This window comes from Rhyacophila brunnea, unplaced genomic scaffold, assembly GCF_057557595.1.
Source record: "Rhyacophila brunnea isolate RB1 unplaced genomic scaffold, BYU_Rbru_1.0 scaffold_6, whole genome shotgun sequence".
Classification (NCBI taxonomy): domain Eukaryota; kingdom Metazoa; phylum Arthropoda; class Insecta; order Trichoptera; family Rhyacophilidae; genus Rhyacophila; species Rhyacophila brunnea.
Window position 1 is genome coordinate 12,692,449 of NW_028233276.1, and position 23,190 is coordinate 12,715,638.

Sequence of the window (23,190 nt, forward strand, 5' to 3'; positions counted from 1 at the left end):
ACTCCCTTAACTAGAGTAAGTACTTCGCTTGTACTCGCGACTAGATTATGCCTTTCGACATTTATTTCATTGTGACTTAATGTTTTAAACCAACGGTCTAAATTTTCATTAAATTCATCAATTCAATCAAAGCAGCCCAAGAGAGGGACCCGCGACACGTCATGCATGGGTATCAAATGTGCAATCATGTAAAATCCAGAAAAGGCATTGTGGCGCCAACCATACCCTCTGACCGTCCCGTTCGAAGAAGCTCGACTGTCCGAATGGGAAGCGAATCTAGCCTAGGTCTCGAAGATTGGGTTAAGCCAGCAGAGCATCTCCCACCCGGAGACGGTCTCGGGTACCATACATGGAAAGCACTAAACAAACTGAGAACTATGGTAAAACTAGGCGCACCCGAGACAACATTATGAAATTATGGTTATCCGATAACCAAACCTGCGAGTGTAGTGAAATACAAATGATGGAACACCTATTGTCTGGCAAGGCTTGCCCAGTAAGCTGTAATTTCGACAAGATCCTATAAGTCGAGGAAAATGGTGTTGCCTTCGCCAACTTCTGGAAACCACGAAACGATGGAACGATTTGCAGATATTGAAGACCTGACACGGCGAAGAAGATAAACTATACTACTTCTAATGGTTTTATAATTTATACATTGTCTTGTGACTCTCTTGGTTGATTCGTTATTATTGACATTCTATATTATGAATATTATGCAACTATGTTTAGAATATCTCAGAGCCAATACTCCGAATTAAATCATACCAAACCACAGTAAATACTAAAAATACTATGTAGCAAGTAGTATGCAAATATGTATTTTTTAAACAGAATCCCTTCAAAGAAGTCACCGCACGCGACTTTAACCAAGCAACTGAGGCGTCGTCTAACTGAGTCTTAAAATCCAAATACTCGTAACATATTTTACTATCGATGTGTTAGGCATCGAATTATTCAATTGCAATTCCTCTCACTTGATACGTGATACGAGTACATATCGCATTACATAGAGTATTTCCAAGGAGTGGGCTCCACTCACTAGATGTCCATACATTTATACAATATGATACCAACTAAGTTAGAGCGAAGACACACAAGGCGCTGCAAATCGACGCAGACTGCAGTTTCACAAAGCAAGTCTTGCTTGATCCTAAATGGATCCAATAGGAATCAAGCAAAGAACCACCACGTTTTGCGTACATTTGCTGCAGTTGTCGACGTTAAGCAACCGTCCTCACAAGAATAATATTAAGAGGCCATCCATGGACTGAAACCGTATGCGGTTTATATATGTGTGCCATACTAAACTTATGACTTGTGTTCATGAAAATATATTTACACTAAATTTGTAAGTGTAAGTGTATGGTATAAACGGATCCGATCAGATGCTTATAATATACTTTGTGGAAATATATTTCCATGACCAGAAAAGATAAGCTTAGTATAGCACACGGTTCGAAACCGCATACGGTTTCAGTCCATGGATGGCCTATAAGAAACACGCCACATGTTCTTTCTCAGTTCCACTTAGGCGTTCTAATAAGAATAATATATGTTTTTCTCACTGAACTTGGCGAAAATGGCCTCCTAAACTTAGGCGCGTATCACAAAGACCAAATTATTGTTATAGGTATATCGCGCTCTAAGCACTGGTACCTATAGATACCTATAGATATTCCAATATAAATCGTCAGGTGTTCGAATTTATAACAGTATAAAAATTAATGAGTGATATCTCAAATATTAGCTTGTGGCGCCCTCACTCAGCGGACAACTTATACTGGTGGATATTACATGTTCACTTTAATATTTATATGTATACCATGTGTGCGGATCATCGTTTGAACAGTAAATTTTGTACAACAAAATATGCACAAACATTTACCATTTTGATGCGTGGATGAATGAGCTCGGCTATTAACTATATAGGTACCTAACAAGGAAGTAATTATATTTTAAGTAAGTAGATAGATATTGCTTTCAAATTTTGAGAAAATTTTGGATTTTTTCTTGGAATTCAATGGTTTATTTTCTCGTCCTGTCTGAAAATTTTTCGTCAACTAACGTATGTAAGTAGTTGGAAACAATACCGTGGCCATTGTGATGTAAACACTAAATTGTCAAGGGGAACAGTCTTTTTCTAAAGATTGCCGCAAGTTAAAAATACCAATATCTTTGGCCAACTTCATGTCAACATGTTTCACTTACTTATCAATATACCTACTCTGAGACATTGAATTTACTAGATTTTGGTTTTTGCAAGTAACAAAAGGCAGGAGTTAGTACCTGATATTTCAAAGAAAACCGATAGACAAAATACCAAGCACCAGGGGCCTTATGTTAGAACTTGCGAGTCCCAGTCGCCCGGTCGACATGACGTCATATGACATCATTGTGACGTACTACCGGAGTGATAATAGCATTCGAGAAAATAACGCTAGTCAAATGCTGGCGTTATTCATTGTCCCCATACACAAATAGGTGTTTCAGCGTAATAATATCTATGGTGAGCAGTGTGTGTTGGGCGGCTTGCCTCGAGCGTGTATTGGCTGACGTCACAATTACGTCATGTCGTCGGGTGACACACGAATCGATAGTTAGGAAATCGCAGGCCAGTTTGTACACAAACTAGGATTTCAATCAATATTCAATCAGTGTAAGAAATCGATATTTTTCATTTTTATCGGTAAGTTGATTACGAAGGCATGTTCGTGAGTACGTCTAAAGTGGGTATATCACATACTTCAGATTAACAGTCCGGTTATAGTTATCAGTATTGCCACATTTTTTTCATACAGTGATAAAGTTTCACACTTAATGTAAGTGAAATCCAAACATTAGGTCCTAGGAGTGCCGCAACTTGGCAGGAATTGTGCATATCGCATAAAGATCATAAAATAAGCAATGGATAAGTACGCATATAATAACTCGCTATGTAATATAGGACATGTCAGTCACCGAGTAGGCAACCGCTGGACAAATGCAGTCATACAGTGACGCTGATGACCACATGTACCCAAAACCCTCTGGATCGATGAACTCATTAATGTCGGCGAATGTGCGTGACAGAGAAGAACGAGGCCGAGAAGAATGGAGTTAGATAGGGGAGACCTTCATCCAGCAGTGGATCGACCTCGGCTGTTGTTGTTGATGAATGGGTTTAAAAGCCCGTGAATCTTATTCATTGTGAGAAGACGAAATTGGTAACTTTTTGGATGATATTTATTCACTGCTTTCAGTCTCCCAACCATACAGTGGATGCAATCTAGAATTATAAATCGATTGAAAACTAGGTAGATTTAAGTATCATATTTGAACCAGAATTACGAATAATTGCCCGTTATGAAAAAATAGCAATATGACATACCTACCTATTATTATTCCGTCGTGTTCTGCGTTTATTACTATCAGAATTACTAAAGTACCTACCTAGTTTAAATTGTATGGCAAATTATTTCGTAACATCGTTGTATATAGGTAAACATTACATCTATTTATTTAACTTAATATGAGAGTGAAAATAAAAGGGTAAGTAAAATAATATCAGCAAGAAGGGGATCAATCAGGGACTAGTGAAGAATATGATATGTACGTCAATGGTTGAATATAAAACACAGACAATGATTTTAAGAGTCGCAATTAATAAGATGGACATTGAAATAATGACCAACCTTCGTTTAGATATACCAGATTACCAAACATATTTAGCCAACTTTTAGAAAAAAAAAATAAGTAGGTAGGTACTCCACACCGACATTTTTATACTTTCTGCGACAGACAAAAATATGCAGTGACAAATTTACGTTTTTTTATTTATAGGACATATGTGTAGAATGGTGTCAGACTCTTGTGGCAGTGCAGGCGACTCATTTAGGTGTTGGCTAGTTATTTTCAAATGACACTTAACACCGTTCCAAAGTGATTTTGTCGTGGCCGCAATGCCAGAAAAATCTGTCCTTCCTCTACTCTACATGGTGCACTGCTTTAATATTTATGTTCGGCTATATTATATATCAGCTGCACATATTCCTACCGACACGCTCGCCTTCCAATAGTTTCGTGTTAAGATATGTCGATCAAAATGAGCGCTCGTGAGTGTTTATTAGGAAAATATAGTAATCACTACGAATTTAACTACCAAACTATTATACATGAGTGTCACACAACACATGAAACATGTATTTTTGTTTACGCCACCCCTTATTTATGTTCAATGCCCCCCAACTGCTTTCAAAGTTAAAACCGCCCCTAGATTGCTAGGAAATGATGTCGCCCACTTTGCGAAATACTGGTTTAAAAAATTTCACATAAAGAAGAATATTATGCAGAAAAACAGTATTTGTTTCCCAAAATTCACTCAATTCTACTTTGGCATTTCTAATCGGCAGTCGCCTGAATCATTGAAAAAGGCAAAAATGAATCAAAATCTTCGCGAATTTGAGGCAAAAAAATCCACGGCGGGCACACAACCGCCTCTGCAAATAAATAAAAAAGAATAAAAGGAAAAACTCGGTCGATAGAAGAGAAATCTACCTTAACCTTCACAATACTACAATAAAACAAACAATCAAATTCGCCAAGCGAGCTCGATTTGAGGATCATTACGTCAGTCCGGTCTGCGATTTGCCAGTAGTGGTTTCAGAGGCAGGTTGTATTTTACGTTTTGCAATTAACGTGTTATGCCAGGTAAAGCGAATACGACACACCTGGTACCTACTGAAATAAACGTTAGGCAGCAAGAACATTTTGTAGATAAACAATGTTTTCCATCAAAATACATGGACATTTGCTCCAGAATGTAGTGTTCAAAATTTCGATATGGCTTTGTTGTATGTTTTCCGGTCACAGGTGTCTAACCTTTTCGCTACCATGGAACACATTGAATGACGATATTTTTATTTATTTTTTGGTAGTAGGTAAGTAAGTACGAGGTACTTATTTATAAAGTACCTATTACCTATTTCACCAATTAATAAATAATTAAGTTATTAATTATTATTACATAGAATGTCTTCTGAAACCTTCCAATAAATCTGTAACATGCTTTACAAAATGTCCCCATTATTAGTTACTAAAATTATACAGAAACCACCACAAAATATAATATGTACCTATTCATGTAATGCGAATGACAGTAAAAATATTTTCTTTTGTTTTTTTCATCTGTCCATCCTGTTTTTTTGAAATTGGATCTGTGCAAGCTTACAATATTATATTTATTAGGATAAATGCTAAATGCATATCAATGACTAACAAAATGAGTATTCCTAATAAGAACACAGAAATTAAATTGCATGTTCTCACAGAACACAAAGAATCAAACCGCAGTTTAGCAATCTTATTCATAGCTCTAAATTTGTCACACTGGGATCCACAGTTTTCTCCTAATTCTTCTATTTCCAAACATTTATAAAGTTCATCCTTCCAAAATACTTACAGAAGTTAGATTTTTCAGTGTTTACTGTTTCTCTTTCATTTTTTTTATAGAACATGCCCAATAAGTTCTAATCAACCGGTTCGGGCCGAATGCGAACTGGTTGTTGCACTAATATAAACTAGTTGTTGCGGTTTTAATAAACAATGAAGAGTCAAAACACTTACTTCTAAAATAGTATTACAAAGTAACTAAACCGATTATAATGACAGTAAGTAAGTAAATACTGGATAATATTATGTAAGACGCCATCGGCCAACAATTAACCTCAAACACCGAAAATCTGATGAAAGTTGGTCGGTATCAGTCAGTTACAGGAGGAAAAGATAAAAAGCCGTCTAAACAGTAATAGCACCTGTACACGTGCATGGGTTTACTGGCAGCAATCGTGTATATTTTAAACTATCGTGACAATTAATAACTGTTCACACGTAAAAGTCCTGACTGTCTCTCCAGCATCATTCTTCAAGAGTACGCGAGGCGCGATGTTATCATTTTATGGTACTATTTTTTTTTCAGACCATGTCCGATCCTAATAGAATCATATGGGCCTCCACAGAGGAGAGGTTTTGACAAGTCGTAAAAATCGGTTAACCTCTAAATGAGTCTCCGCGGTGTAGTTCGTTTTTTGCCGACATGTTCGCCACTATCGTTCTACTGCGCAGGCGCAGATCGAAAAAATCACAACTGTCGGATGAAAATTCAGATGCGTTTTTTGAGTCATCCATGCAATCTTGCAACTGCACGATAATACATGTTTACACGTCAATTTTCTTGTTACAGCCGCGATAATACGTGCTGTCAGCAGTAAATCCATGCACGTGTAAACAGGGTATAAGTACCTAATTATAATGATTGACAGTAAACAAACAGAGGCTAGTAAAATGAATAAAATGTCACGATTGATAATAGGCATGAAGAAAATTGTAACGTGAAAGAAAATTTACGAATTCAAAAGTAAACATAGAAAAGGTAAGAGAAAATAGGTATTGTGATGCTCAATAATCCGCATGTAAAATTGAATTTATTAATTTGGTAAAGATACAGTAGTTACTCCATGGCTCAAAAAGAACTTCCGTAATTCACATCATTAAATGTAGAAATTACTAGGTACCTACCTAACGTAAAACAATAAAAAATATTTGATTATTTATTAATAATAAACATGGTTCAATTCGATCTATCGACGACAGAACCAAATAAAACAATGACCATCGCCGGAATTTATCCATTTCTATCTTCTAATCGAGATATAAAACCAAACACGACCTACTGTAACCCAGAAACAAATTAAAACACGTGGCCACGCCGCTTGTGGTGGGCTTTGCGCAATATGTTTTCGCTTGGTTGTGGCAGTAATTGTGTCAGAACACTGGAGCAAGATTATTAATGGAAAATTCACCTACCTACTACATCTGTCATAGTGTTTAGTTTTCATGAAACAAAAAATCTTTTTTTGAATATTATGTACTTAATCTTAATCTTTATCAAAATAAATAATTGGTGTCCATTTTCAATTATGGTACTGTATCTTTACCATTCATTCTTAGCTTAATTATAATTTACCCTATTAAAAATGTATTTTTTATACTAATGACTCTTAGAGTTACTTCTGGAATTTCGAGGACCAAATTTAATCGTGTGTACCATTCACTAATATTGACTAGGTATTTTTATTTGGTTTTTTTAATGTCTGATCTTCGGCAATGAAGGAAGTGTGACCAAAGACGTTCGGGTAGGTAGACTTATGAGTTTTTTTACGACTTACTTAGGTACTTTAAAAATATAACCATGATTTTAACCTCATTAGTTTTTAGTCATTCATTTAGTTCTCATCATACAAGGACCACGAACAGTTCGTATTAGTTACTAATACTAAACTGACAGTAACATAGATTTTAATTTCATGTGAATTGTTTATTTTTCTATATAAAATGTGTCATAAAATTACCAGTCAAATTCCAATTACACTAAACTCGATAAAATTACAGGACCACAATTTGTTTTTCAACAAAGGTAAAATTTTATATAAACATCAGTGTTATAAATTGTTATAATATATTTTGTAATTGTGCAAGTACACAATAGGTAGGTAGATATTATTATATTAGGTAAGTATCTAATTCTAAAACCATGTTATGATTGATGTCCCAGTTTATAAAAATATACTTAATTATTAAATAGTAAATTGAGTGCTTGAGATGTTGATTGAAAAGTTCATTCAAGTTCGAATATAAATAAAACAAACTTTCAGTTGACAGTCGACACTATTTATTTTATTCTTCGTCGCCTTTTTAATTTGAAACATTCCAATGTTTATTTTAGTAATGGTAAATAAATAACAAATTATTTTTACACTATTACATACATCTGAAACCGAAAGTCGATGAAACGTCAAATAACTTAATGTTAAAAATATAATTGCTGAATAGAAAATTTCAGACAGCAAGCAAGCATCACACCGGTGCTTACAGGTAAAAAAAACAACCTGTTGACTTTTGTATTTCTCTACTTTGTATACATAAAGTACCAAACATACCGATAAAAGGCGGCTCCATGATGATTCCTGAATCGCTTTTTTACAATATAACACTATTTTCACACACCAGATGGGTATTTCTTCGTAAAACAAGATGTTTTGAAGTATTGCGGCATGACAACCACCACTCCCATCCAAAAAACTTCAACTTCGTGAAACTTCACTAGATTCTTTTAAACTTCACTCAAACCACTAGTCACTGATTGTCGATTATTAAACGTATTATTCGATTCAAATATATTATTCGATTAGTTCGTTATAAACTTAAAACATCAAAAATTAAACGAAACATGACAGCACCGACCGAATACAGCCCGTACGCTATGACAACATTACAACCGCCATAACGAGTAGAAAACTTTTAATGTGACCAGTGTGAGATATTTTTTCCCCGATTTTATTGTCCTCTGTTAAATTTTTTGAATGAACTCGCACACAATATTTTATCTTCTAATAAATAATAGCCTTATCCATGTAGATAAGGCCACGATATTACAGTATTCAGTCCTACAATTATTACGAAAGTACTAAAAAGCCTTGTGACTGGCAAGGGCTTAACTATACCCTGTAAAATGAATTAATATTGTTAAGTAAAGGAATAAACAATGGGATAAGTCGTATTGCAAATAGCCACTCTACACTATTTTTGGACATCATCACAGAATAGACAAATGATATAGAAATGGGAACCTTAGTCTTTATGTATCAAGCATTTAACGGCAATTTCTGATTTATGAAAGGTAATTAGTGATAAAATCAATCATCTATCAGAAATACAGGGCTGTATTAAATTTGATGTTCAACTTGTGTGCTGTTATGTTCAATTCTCTTTTTATAAATATTTTACTATTAGTATTAAGTAACAGAGTAAATGCGTTATTAAAATTATCATACGTGATAATTTACACTTTTACACACAACAACTATTGCCTACATCAGTATATACGTCCTAATTAATTTTTAAACACTACACATTAATTGGATCTCATGAATGATGACATGACAATATTTAATTGTAGATAAATATATAACATATCATAGAGATCAGTGTTAATTCAACTGGGCGCCACATTCTAAATGTATTTATTCTGACAGTCTAACTACCTAGAGGTACCTACAACGCGTTGCTTCATGCTCACAATCATAGATAATATTGTTGTACCAAATTGTGACCTCCAATGCTTCTTTTATGACACAAAATTGTGTTTAAACAATACCTACATATTTTGTTCTTTAGCAACTGATTTCAGATTTAGTTTCAGGAAGACAATATTATAGAAACGTTAATATGTATTCAAGATATGAGAAAACTGGGGATAGCTGCAGTGATATCCGTTGCCCGTTGGCGGAAAATTAAAGAAGTACCTGATGTGAAAAAATATATCTTTTGAGATGAGATTCCGTGGTGTCGATATTTTTTGTTTTTTTCTGACAAATTTTATATTCTGTATTTATTAAAAATTTATAAACCTTTCCTTGTGAAATAGTAGAAAAACGTACCTACTGACTTAAAATACAATTTGAGAGAGATTAAAATGAATGAAGAGTCTACAAGGACTTTTGCTTAAGTACATCAATTGTCTGTATAATTAGATTTTAATATTTTGTGAAACTGAATTGAGACACCAGACTCACTCATTTATTTTTTAGGGGTACCGTAAGAAAATCTTTTGATAGAGTAATACGAATTTAGTTATAAGAATACATTACATTGTAAAAATTGAACCTTCTCTAAGCAAGCGACTATTATTAAATATACTTATTTTGGTTGAAGATCTATAAATAATAATAGTGTAAAATCATCATCAACATCATCATAATAAACCATGGTTGATGCATTGCTGAAAGACGTTCTACTCGTTTTGGTTCCTAGATTGTTTTCCTTACATTATAATCATACATTTTGATGATACGGTAGGTACCTATAATAGCGGATTCTGTTATTTTAATATTTTTTAATTATTGCCATCATTGGCTTCATATTTTCTTCATTTTACTTTTTATACGTATTAATGTCGCATCGTTAAAATGCGACGAACAGGAGATTAATGGGCGTTTCGTTACTTCCAATCCAAACGAATTACTGGGTCCTGTGTATATCTGTTATTCAAAAAAATAATATACCTACCACCAATAAGTTTTATTTACTACTAACATAAATTATATAATTGTTTCACATTGAAGTAGGTATCATATATTATATTTTGTTCCGTGGTTAAAACCAATCTTAACATTACTACATACACATTTATCCATATTATAGTGTAAAATTATGCCTATTAATACGTTAAACAAATACAATTAATACCTAATTGTATATTTTAAAGTAATGATTCTGATGTTGTCTCACAGTGCAATCTTGGCTGCATACGCTCCTTCCTTGAATGTCCTTAATTACTACCAATATTGGAAGCGTGTTGTGCTGTTGTGACCTTACACAAGTAAAACCAACTCGATACTAATTGAATCTTGAATAAAATGTATAATATGATAATACAGAGGTTAATACTAAAATCAATAGCATGTACTTACATAAGATTATCACACATTTCTTCACAATTGAGCACCCTTTTATAATCACACCGAGAAGGTAATGCCATAACCAAATAATGTTGTGTACCATGGTTGCCAAATATATGCAATATAAACTCGTGATCTTTTATATGCATTGAAATTCTTTGTCGCAGTTTTGGAGATGAAGTAACAGTTTCAAGAACCATTTAAATGTTTTATTGGCTGTAACTTGTAACTATCTATTTTAATTGATCGCTACTAGAGTGTAAATTACTTAAATAATTCTGTTAAACGTTTTTAAATTGCGTAAGTATGTACCCACATAACATCACTTAGGTACATAAATCACAATGACCACAATCAACGCACGTTTGTGTTTAAAGTTATAAAAAGGGATAATGTAAAAAATGTTTTTAAAATCTCACTGACCGCTTGCTAATTTTTGTTTGATCAAAAATGCATGAATGGTGATTTATTTTCAAAGTGAAAATATCTTTCAGTACGGAAATATTTCACATGCGGCAACATTAAGTAAATGTCCCGCCCACTAACCCCTTCCTGTATCGCTCAAAATGCAGTCAGGCACGGCACAGCGAACAGCATTCATAGAAGCATAACTTCCGCTACTTCACGATAGAGTTCGCACAGCAAAAAAATCTTACGGAAATTAAATCTGACAAATAATTTGGCGGGAAATGAAAATTCTTTTATAATAAACGATACAATCTGTGACGAAAAATTTAACTTTGTTCATTTTACAAAAAAATACACTGATAAAAATGTAATATTGTCATGTTTCATTTTACATGTCATAAAATAATGTTTTTCTGGTACCTATTTACACTTTCCCATAAAAATCTACCTATTGTATTAGATTGTAAGTATCTACAATTTTGTTACATTGTTATAAAATTATAAAAATTATAAAACATCGGCATAATAATATAATGAGTAAATATTTCAAGGTTCGTTACCGGTGTAGAATAAAATGTTTCATGAATAAAATATACTGTGGATTTATCTGATGATTATTTTTAAATATCGTCTTGAGAAGTCTCTAGAAATAATTCTCTAATTGATTAATTTTCCGAAATTTCGAAGAAACTGTTATTAGGAAAAAAGGCCCTTGACTTCATATACTTCGAAAAATTTATAAATTTGGCGGTGATTTTTTTTAGAATTCCCACTGACACAGGCCCCGGTGTCGTTGAATGCCGAGAGGAAAATCATCTGCGTGACGATCCTCAGTCATGACACCCCGACGAATAAGACATTAACCATAAATTTTATTTTATTGGAATTTATTAATTTGTCTTTCTACCAAAAATTTACACCTGACATTAATTTGACTGTATCTACCTACTATAAAAATACTACGGCACATTAACTTGAGATTTGATAGTTTTAGCACGAAACAAGACATAGTGGGTGGGGCAGTGGCGCACCCAGGGGGGGGCAAGGGGCCCTGGCACCCCCCAAAAATGAAAATTATCAGAATGATTTTAAACACTGAAATTGAAAGCCAATAAACTATACCTTTGAGCTTAGACAAATAAAAACACGGCAAAACAATGATTTGTAATAATTCTCCAGCACCCTTTTTAGAAAAATTTCTTAGATTTTAATTTCTAACACAAAAATTTCGAAACACTAATGTCAGGTTTTTTTAGAAACCCAATCCCTAATGCAACTGTCAAAAAATTCTCGGTGTCCACCCGAATTCCGGAGTGGTGTAGGTCATGGCTGGGGAGGGCTGACAGGGCTCTAGCCTGGGGGCCCAGGCTGTGGGGGGCCCAGCGTGTCGGGTTGACCAGATAAGTGAGATAAACACACATCATAAATTAGCTTTAATAGTATAAAAAGTCGCCTGCGGCGCTATTATACTTCATGGCTATGAACATTTTCAATTACTTATATAATTGTGCAATATATTTTTTGATTATTACGTGTCGATACTCGACAGCTCCATTATTAAAGTAGATGTATTAAAAATCGCCAATAATTCACTGTATAAGTACCCTTATTTTGAACTAAAACATAATTTGAAAAACGTTAATGTAGGGTTTCACACTGCCTTTAATCTTAGCGATAGGTAGGGGGCCCCCCAAATATCCTAGCTCGAGGGCCCGTTTTAGGATGTGGGGACCATGGTGTAGATACACCGAGTGCAATAGACAAAAGATCGATAAACGAGAAATTAGGCTGTCAAGAAGAAAAAGAACCTATAGGACTAATTTACATTCTCATCCTTGCCCCCCCCCCCAATATTAAATCCTGGGTGCGCCACTGGGGTGGGGCATGAAACAAGTGAAAGCGATGCAATAGGTTCAATTGAAGAAAAGTACAGTAATCACATTAGCCTTGCGTACTAGAAGAAAATAAATAGCATCTACGCATCCATGGTTAAATGTTGCGATATACAGCACTATCATTGTAATAGTGAAGATGATATCCAGTGATATGTACATACTTATTACATTGTCATCTTTCTTAACTCTTACTCATAGCCGCCTAGCCTATCAAAGACCATAGACAATAACCATCACTCTCAATTGAGACAATCAAGAAGCGTTCCCGCGTTGCATTTTAGAATAAATAAAATGTACCGAACTTCAACACCAAGCTGCTACATTCAACGCGAGGACTTATTGACATTTTTTCATTAAAATAAACTTATTAACAATATTAATATAACAAGAACCACCCCTATGGACTCGGTCGCCGATAATGTATGAATTTTATGAAAACTAATAGATACTTATACATTTATGGAATTATAATAATTATGGTCTTCTTCAAAAACTTTCTCTATCCTGGACGACCCAGCACCGACACTCTCTCGTTTGATCGATTACATGGCAACCACAAGGGGGGCTGACAGGGCCCTGTGTGAGGGGGCGGCGTGGCTGGTCGACCTGATAAGTGAGATAAACACAGTAAACACACATAACAAATTCACTCTAGTCGGAAAAGGTCGTCTGCAGCGCTATATTCAACAACTTCACAATTCAAGTGGATTTATTCAATAATACAAATAATTACGAGATAAAAAGAACTTTTTATACAAGTACCACGTTTTTAAATTTTCTGTTGAATCATATAAACTTGACAATTCTATGTATTAATAAATACTTACTTTTTTTGTACTGAATACTGAATAAATATTATAGAATACTGAAATGTTATTTTGGCATTTCATATTGATTTCGATAGTAACGCACGTATATATTAAAAATTTAGTTGCTAAGACCCCCTTAGCAACCAACAATAATAACTTTCCATACAAAACAGAATTAACTAAAAATGAATTCAATTCTGCTTAAAGATTGCAAAAAGTATTAAAAGAATGCATTGTCGTCGTGTTCTGATATATTCTAACAGTTTCAAATGTCTAGCTAGTCGGGAAGTTAGTTAAAAATCTTCAATCGTCAATACAAATCTTGGACAAACAAGAAAAAATTTGTACTGGACACACAAGAAAAAATCTGTACCGGACAAACAAGAATACGAGCTAATAAAAACGTGGCAAAAAATCGCTCAAAAAAAAAACCGAACCTGAAATACAAATTAGAAAACGTTTCTGTAGAGCGTCCCACAACCTTTAATCCTAGCGATGGGTAGAGGGGGCCTCTAAAAAGCAAGGCCTGGGTGCCCGCTTCAGGGTGTGGGGGCCATGATCAGTCATTCTAAAATCTCACGTGGCGCAGTCGACCAAGCTTAGCTGCGGCCGCGCTGGTCTTCTCTTTCCCTCAGAGGATGCATAGGTACATCTCCCACCTTGCTGATAACTTCCCCAACATCTATGCACGTCTCCGATCCAGCCATCCAGCGCAGTCGCTGTATTTTCAAATGTCACCTAATCTTTTTACCTTCGTAACGTATTTTCAGTTTCTCGTTATATCTTGACATCCAACTATGATCTTCTTGAACAGCCCCAAAAAATCGTTGCAAGCATCTTCAATCAAGATTATTCATATTTCTCTCATCCTGTTTGCTGACTGCCCATCATTCTGATCCATACGTCAATCACAAGGGTTAAACTCAGGGCTCGAAATAGACCGGAGCGCCGTTCCGGTTCGTGAAATCAGTAAAATTTTCGCTCCGTCTCGTGAAAAAAAATAATTTGGCAGTATGAGCTAGATATTCCATATAACAAAAAAATACAACACACTTATTTTTATATAATACACATCAAATTTGATAACTATGTTAATATCTTCAGAAAATTGTCGAGCGCTCCGGATCGTAAACTTTTCAATTTCGAGCGCTGGTTAAACTGTTCTACACGTATGGTTGGTATGGTGGACTGCGAAAATTAACTTACTTTATGTACCTTACCTATTATATGTAAAAGTATGATTTTAGATTTATAGGAAATATAACATTTACTATGAATATAAGTACCCATGTTAAAAGTTTGATGCACTCATTTATATAATAGTTAATTATTACAGTTATTGTTGATATCTATACAGCTGGAAGAAATGCGTATGAAAGGCGATCAGTCAGTAACATTTGAAAATTTTAATAACTTAAAAAATATATATTTTAGGCGCCCTTGTGCAATGCACATTTCGCACATAATATAGACGGAGCAGACCTGAATATAATTCAACTTCCAAAAACATAAGCATCACATAATGTTTACGTATTGCAGTCGGAAAATCAATGAGTAAATTTAATCATTATTTATAATATATAGAGAGGTCTAGGTAGGTACCTAACTAATAAAATTATAAGAACCTTTTCTAGTTATTTATATTCATATCTATTATTGGTGCAGTTGTCCGCCTTCTGTGGTTTGTAGACGCTATTTTTAATATTATAATATTTGGATATTTAGGGTTTCCATTTTGCAATCCCGATATCTCAATCTCGTCACCCCGGAATATAAATTGTTGCGATTTCGGCGTTAGTTTTTCTATGTAGTTAAAAAATATGTGCAATTATAATTTAAAAAAATTGAAAGATATGAGATTGATGATATTTTTCGAATTTCAATTATATATCGAGATAAATGTCCATTATTTATTTAACATAACAAATTATTATTTCAGGACGTTCACAACATGACATTTAGAATATAACATCGCATATAATACATAGATACCTACTAAATTAACAATAAAAGTGTTCGGTAAGTACCTATGTGAATGTGTTCCCTAATTGGCTACGGACAGTAAAAACAAATCTCGGAATCCTATGATTGATTAAGTACTAATCCCGTTGTGTCGGAATTGAAAATCGTAGTGGGATTGCAATTCCCAGTTCAGGCTAATAACATTCGGTGAGGCATGGCAGATTGATATTGAGTGGAAATTGATATACTGCTGACTTTTTGGTGTAAGAGGCCGAGTACACTGCAAGAAGCCGTGCAATGCGCGCACGGCGCAGGGGGCCTAAACAAGATTTGCTTTGCAAGTGTTTTTAACGCCACTAGCGCCCCACGTGCATCGATCGGTCACTCGCAGTGTGCTTTGTCGCTAGTGTTAATGTTTGTATCGCCGATCAATAAATAATTGGCGATACTAAGACTTTATTTTATTACATAACATATTATACACAGCGCAATATCATTCACGACATCGAAATATATTGGGTATTAGCTGGGTATTAACCAAAAATGTTATCTATAAGTTACCTTATCGTTGTATCTCAATCTTATCATAAGTAGATAACCTTCTTATTGATTTATATGTTAGTACCTATCAGTCAACCATCACTCATAACGAATATTATTTAACATACTTACATAATTTGAAAAGACCTCAGATGTCTACCAGAAAAAATCTTTGAAAAAATACAACGCCCAACGGAACTTGTGTACCTATCCACATTATATTTCTGGCAATAAGCTTTACAAATTAAGCTACGAGCGTCTTATTTAATTACGACGAAATTAACCAACAATTGTTACACCTTGACATATTACTTTAACTTCAACATCATCTTTGGCTATCGGATTTTGTGTTTTAAATTATGTTATCAATTATATATTATAAACGTCTTAATTACTTACCAACGTCCGAATCTCTAGATATTTTTTTTTCGACCATGTCCGATCCTGATATGATCATATGGGCCTCCAGAGAGTAGAGGTTTGTATTGACATATTTGCATTTACTAATAATTAATTGCATTATTATTGACTTGTCACATGAGAATTATTCAGTTAATAAAAAAATAGTTTAATATTGAATATTATTTACTTAGCTTACCTGTGTAACATCATCAAAATTATCACAATGTTGTATCGGTAGCGGAACTTAACCTAACCTAACCTAACCCCCCCCCCCCTACTAAATAATTTACAACCACTAACATCATTAAACAATTATATAATAATTTTCAGAATCGGTTTATTTTATGTACCTACCTGATAATTCTTGTAGTTAACACGCATGTTACGTCACACGGCAAGCCAAAAATGACGAGGTGCGACATTTCGGGATTATCCTGTGCTACATGTCGGATTAAAACTATTGCATGCGACTCCAGCTGTTTTTTTTCAAACTAAAATTACGCATTCCACCAATGTGCGGAGATCCATTTGGCAACGTGTATTTTGTGAATAACGATGACGTCACATCGGCGTATTCGACACGTTGCAGACAAGACGAGTTTAGATGTGCGAGACGGCTTAGTTTTCAGATGCTGTATCCAAGTAATAAGTCAATGCTCGAATAAAAAAAAGTTCAGGCAAACGAGTGTCACTTCGTGGGTACAGCACTGTTGCACAACTCCAGAGGAATGATAAGGTGCATCTCCATATTATGCAGTAGCGTCCCCACTCCCCACATAAATAAATTTAAAAAAAAGTATTATTTTGTTGTGCATTTAAAATTAAATATCACAATTAAATTAACATATTATTATTTAAATACATGTGACTTTTAAATTAGCACTGAATATTAAAACGACTATGTGCTTGAGTAACTCCGTCGAGTAAATCGTTTTTTTTTTTTTATAAATTCAGGATTGCAAATGATTCATTATTTTTATACAATGAACAATATATTTACTTATTATTGTATTAAATTGTTTGAATGGCACAGGTCTGACCAAAACATTCAAATTATACACATATTATTACGTTGATATGAAAATAATAAATAATGTATTTGTTTTTCTTCTTCGTCTGGAGTTTTTGGTCGTGCAAGGTGGGGCCAAGACACACGATAAAGCAGACGCCGTTGTGTCGATGTAGGTATTACTTGATTCCAAATATATTCAACGTCTATTATAACGTATGTTGTAAGTTAAATCGAATCAAGCATAAAGACAATCGCATTGCTAGCAAAATCGTCGTATCCGAATACAACTGGGAACTCAGAAATAATCGGAAATACCTAACGGGTGTGGAGTAACAGGCAACCTATTTCGAGTGTGGAAAAATATGCGATAAACTTAAACACGTGTCGAGAATACGCCTGTCCCTCGTTCTGACAATTGCTCTCGGTTTATTCACTGACGCTCATTCAATATTGGTGTATGTGAGGGTTGCAACACACACTATTGCACGTCTATAATGTGTGGCTCATTTTTGTAGGACACTGTTGACACTCAAAAGCCTGCGTGAAAATTGTAGTGTACCTATTGGTTGGGCATATAGCCTATCGGAAATCTATTTATTAATCTGTTCTGTGGTATACAATAACGACCGACCACAAAAAAGGACTGTGTCAGTCTGCGAGACGGTGAGACTGATCATGTAATTTGAACGTATTAATGCAGTCGATACAAAGGGCCAGAAATGACCATGTTAGTTTAAGTAGCTAAGTTTTTATTGAAATTAGAAAACCCCAGAAAAATAGCTATTATCTATTAGAAAATGGTATTGTATTTTCAATAGAAATAATCTTACATTCTTAAAAAAATGTTGTATACCTACTTACTTATAGTAAAGTTAGTATTGAATGAAAAATAACAATAATTATTGTTTGTATTCAAACTATTTCGAGGCGTCCCTGTCCATTATCCAAGCAGAAGTATGCAGATTATTTGCAACACGAGCTGGAACTGGTTTTCTTCCCGCCTATCATAAAACAACATAAGGCCACTTCTTCCTCTTTTTTCTTTTTATGGAGTAAATATAAATTTCAACGCCGCCGCTGTATTTCAGACAAGGAGATTTTTAATAAAATGTAAATACGCGGCGTGTCCATGAAAATGTTAATACAACTTCACGATATGGACATTTGTTTTTGAGTAAAAAGTCTCTACAACTACGCCCCCTTTTGTAATAAACTTAAAGCTCATTATAAAGCAGTGGTGCACAACCCACGATTCGCGTGCCTCATGCGGTCCGCCAGCTAAATGAAAAATACAAAAAAAAATCTTAACATATCCTAATAATCTAGACTGCGTTTTCAGTTAAACATGCTAAAAACTATTCATGCGTTAATCAAAGCTTTTAGTTTCTCTGATACACGTGCAATGATCGAAGCAAAAATGGGATCAATAAACTATTTTCTTCTTAGTCCATGTCCATTCCTTGCATCTTTAGTTGGAACATAATATAGACACACTACAGCGCTTTTAAGCTGGGTCGCACATACAAACTCGTCCCAATTGCAACACGTCGAATTTGTCAATGTGTCTTTGTGGTAATTCTCAAAACACAATATGCAACTCTATGTACTTCGGCACATATCGTCGGTGTAACATTTTTGGTAGAAAAACATAAGCTATCGCATGCAACACATTTCATGTAGAGTAGTAAAATGTTGCATCACCGCATGCGTAGATCGGGAGAGGAGAGAATGGGAGAGGTCAACCATTCGTTTCGGCGACCCACGTGAGTGACCAAGAGAGTTACAATATTACTAATAGTAAATCAGATTAATAAATATAAATGTAAAAGCCATCGCCATGGATCAAGGTTTTGAAGCAGGGTAGTTTTATGACGGTCGGGCCATAAAACCCAAGTGTAACAAAGCGTTGCATACATTGCATACACGTTACATTTACGTGACAAACTTTAATATATTATTATCATATAGTCGTAACTATTGAAAATATGTAACATATTATTTAACACGTGTATAAGTTTATTCCATATTTTTCTACAATCGATAGCCTGTTAGACCACACTCTGTAGGTTAAGTCAGTTCCCATTCATTTTCTGTTAAGTACCTGGTTTCGATTTACGGCCATTTCGCAGTCGAGACTATTTTTTATGTGCGACCGGGCTAAGAATCCCTGTCTCTCACCCGTCCTCTCGCGTCTTCCTATGTCATGCCAGTATCCCGTAGGTCCGCCGTAGACACTTTATGGAGAGCATTTATTCGCTTTTTAGGACGCCGGAACGTCGGTTGGAGTGAAGAACAGGCAGGTCACAAACGCATCACAAACTTTTGTTTTCGAAGCTCAATCAAGGCTAAGCTTTCGTAAGGTGCCATGACTAAAGCTGCACCGTCAGCGTGCAAAATTCGAACATGTGACATTGCAATATTGCGAGCAGATGAAAAAGAAACTTATATTTTTATTTTTAGGATGACTTTTTCAGTGTTTTGTTTACTTTATATTTGCCGTAAATTTGAATAATTATTATCGAAAATTCTAAATATTACACCCCTATAAAATAAAATAAAAGATTTTACCATAATAAAGGTGTAGTGAATCAAAACCTTCTTATCTCAACGCATATATACATACATGTAGGCTCCATTATCTTTAAACATTTTTTAACACAGTGACTAGTTACCTACTAAACTTATCTTCAGATAAAATTACGCTTTTTGTGTAAATATTTATATAATATATATACTATATCTCAAAAGACGCACATGTAATAATAAAACAGATAGATAATAAAATTAGTAAACCATGGCAGTTCTTCTCTCATATGCGTTTTTATATTTTATTTATATAATATATTTTTTTATTGTGCTGCGTTTGTTTTTTGTTCGCCAGATGTTAAATAAATAAATCTCTATATGGTGGGAATGAGAAATCTCACACTACACAATAATAATTATGCACTACTTCTAGAAACTTACCTACCATAGAGAATAAATATTTTTTTTATATCAAACATGTTAGACATCTTTCTGAAAAGATGTCATATTCAAAATACATTTGGTATAAAAATGTGTTTGATGCGTTGAGTGTTTATGTCAGCTGATATGCAATGTCCTTATGACGTGACATTTAAAGATGATACTCATTATAATTATATAAAATATAATACTTACAATGATTCATGTTTTTTTTTAAATATTGTTTTTTTTGGCGGCAAAACATTTTCTAATAAATGCACCATTTCACAGATAATTGTATCATACGCAATTATTATTGAATTACCTAACTATCATGTTGATTATACAGGAGCAATGCAACCATTAGTAGTACACAGTTTAATAAGTGAACGTATCCTAGGGGGAGTCATAATAAATAAGCTCTATGTATTTGTATTACATTATTTGATAGCGATTCCAGAATGATCAGTGACGTCCCGTGGGGGTAGGCATGAGCGTCGCTTGGGGGCGGCACTTACCCGAAGGACGGCAAATCGAGGAGAATCATTATTTATATATATAAATAGCTACCTAAACTTAGTAATAACGGAAATATATTTCCATTAAAAAATTCAGCTCACTGGTTGGAAACAAAATGTATTAATTATTACTGTAAAAGTTTTAAAAGGACTTTAATTTTTTTTGTCGGGTTCGCGATGTCTTGTTTACTTCCGTTGTCCTTGGACGTCACGTCCCAGTGATTTGCAATGACACGTGTAGATTTGTAAATAATATTTGAATTGTAGGTAGGTACCTACATAAGTACTTACATTAATTTAAAATTTATCCAAATATGTTGGCTAGTTACTCGTTTTGGAAGTTATCAGGCGTATTATTAAACGTACCTAGCTGAAATCGTAGATTGGCAATATTGTTTATTAAGCCGCGTTGACACGGTCCAAGTACGATCCAAGTAGACTTGGATAGGAATAATTAGTATGAAGATGTCTCATCCAAGTGACAGCTTCATACTATTTATTCCTATCCTTTAGTGGCTTTAGCGCAGAAATGGCATTTAAATTAGATTAATTAGTGGTATTGTTAGTAATGTATCCATACAACACATTTCTTAGATATTGAAGTCATGAAAGGATGATAAAAAGTACTGTATAAAAAATCTAGCGGCATTTTGGCACTGCCTAGGGGCGGAATTTTGTCTAGGGACGTCATTGAGAATGATTGTAGTATGTTTCAATTGCAAACTACATAGAATTCATTTTTTTGCGTTAGCAGCAGTTTTGTCAAAAAAAAGTAAATGACACCCTCTTTGCTTTAATTAGATATTTGCAATGTTATGTGATTGTTTATTTAAATAATTAAGATTAATTTTATAAAAATAGGCTTGAGACTAGGTACGTATGCATTCTGCTATGATTTGGAATGCGATATCACACGGAAAAATATGGGGAATCCATTTTTAAAAAATCCATATGTTTTATTGAATTTTTAAGGCGACGGGAGGGGCGGGTTAACAAAATCTACCAGGTGCCACTGAATTCCATATTTACCTTTATTCTAATCCCTTCAATCGCGGAATATAGCACTTCCCCATACCCGGACATTCCGCACTTTGATTCAAGCAATAAACACATGGCCTGAAGCTATAACTAAGGATGTTCACATAGTGTTACTTCGAGCTATCGCATCCACAATTGGTTATCGAATGGCTCAACGGTCATAATTATTAGGATAGTTCGTGTCCGTTTGTGTCATCCGCGCTGTATTTTTTAAATCAAACATTGGATGTCTTGTACAAATTTATTAGTGCCACGGATCTTCAAGTGGCCACCGGCATTTCATATCGTAGAATGCCGAGAGAAGTGGGGCCAACCCGTTGCGAAGGCTGTTGGACAGTTAAATCATCCGGCACAGATATACTTTCAGGCCAGGTATTTATCGCTAGACTCAAAGAATGTACCTACCTGCGGTATTGTGCGGGATAAATGTGGAAATCAGTAGCACCAGCTTTTGTTATCCCCACCCAAACGACTTAAACTATCCCAGAAACATATGGAAAATTTTCCCAAATGGACCCTCCCCAAACCATTTTTCTGTGTGCGCGCCTGCATATGAGAGATTTAAATTAATGAATAACATGATTAAAAATGGCCTTTAGCGATCGTTTTTTATTATAAAAAATATTTATAGTGTATCTAGTATAGTAAAGTTATTGTAGCTACCCTAGCTAGGTAATACTTTTATTTTTACATTATGTAAACTGCTCTATTACTCTGGTTGCCTTTATTCATCGGTAACAATGTCTATACAGATAACATTTACAGCATTCACATTACTACGGTTTATGTCTTTAACTGAATTTACCTGTCATTAACTGACTAACTTGTAGTGTGGAATGGAGGTTTTGACTGTCACAACATTCATAAGATGTCCAAAACAATAAAACTTCGAGAGAACTGCTACGGCTGAGTAAATAGGTGATCAATATATGCTGTAACACTAACACATATCCGGATGTGTGATCACATCGATAGTGTAGTGTTTGAAGAAACTTGCTCAGTACTTCATCTCCAAATAAAGTATGATCGGTCGGCAGCCAATAGTAAGTAGCAGGTTCACCTCAAGGATTTTTTTCGCCAAACGAAAACTGTCGTTTTAATTTATCTAAACCTAATAAAATGTCAAGTGAGTGAGATACATGTTAATTCAATATAAAACAGATG

The 23,190-nt window shown here is 34.5% G+C and overlaps 1 protein-coding gene across 9 annotated transcripts in view; it reads right to left on the reverse strand.

Annotated features, from left to right (window-relative positions):
- Positions 1 to 23,190, reverse strand: part of Dys (Dystrophin) — a 1,414,635-nt gene that overhangs the window by 1,368,811 nt on the left and 22,634 nt on the right. For 2 of the 9 annotated variants that reach the window (XM_085956686.1, XM_085956680.1), the window contains exon 1: positions 7,977 to 8,301. The exons of the other annotated variants lie outside the window; for them this stretch is intronic. In XM_085956686.1, coding sequence (XP_085812812.1) covers positions 7,977 to 7,995 — 19 coding nt within the window. In that variant the 5' untranslated portion in view covers positions 7,996 to 8,301. Of the gene's footprint in view, positions 1 to 7,976; positions 8,302 to 23,190 lie in introns of those variants that run through there. 9 annotated transcript variants of the gene reach the window in all.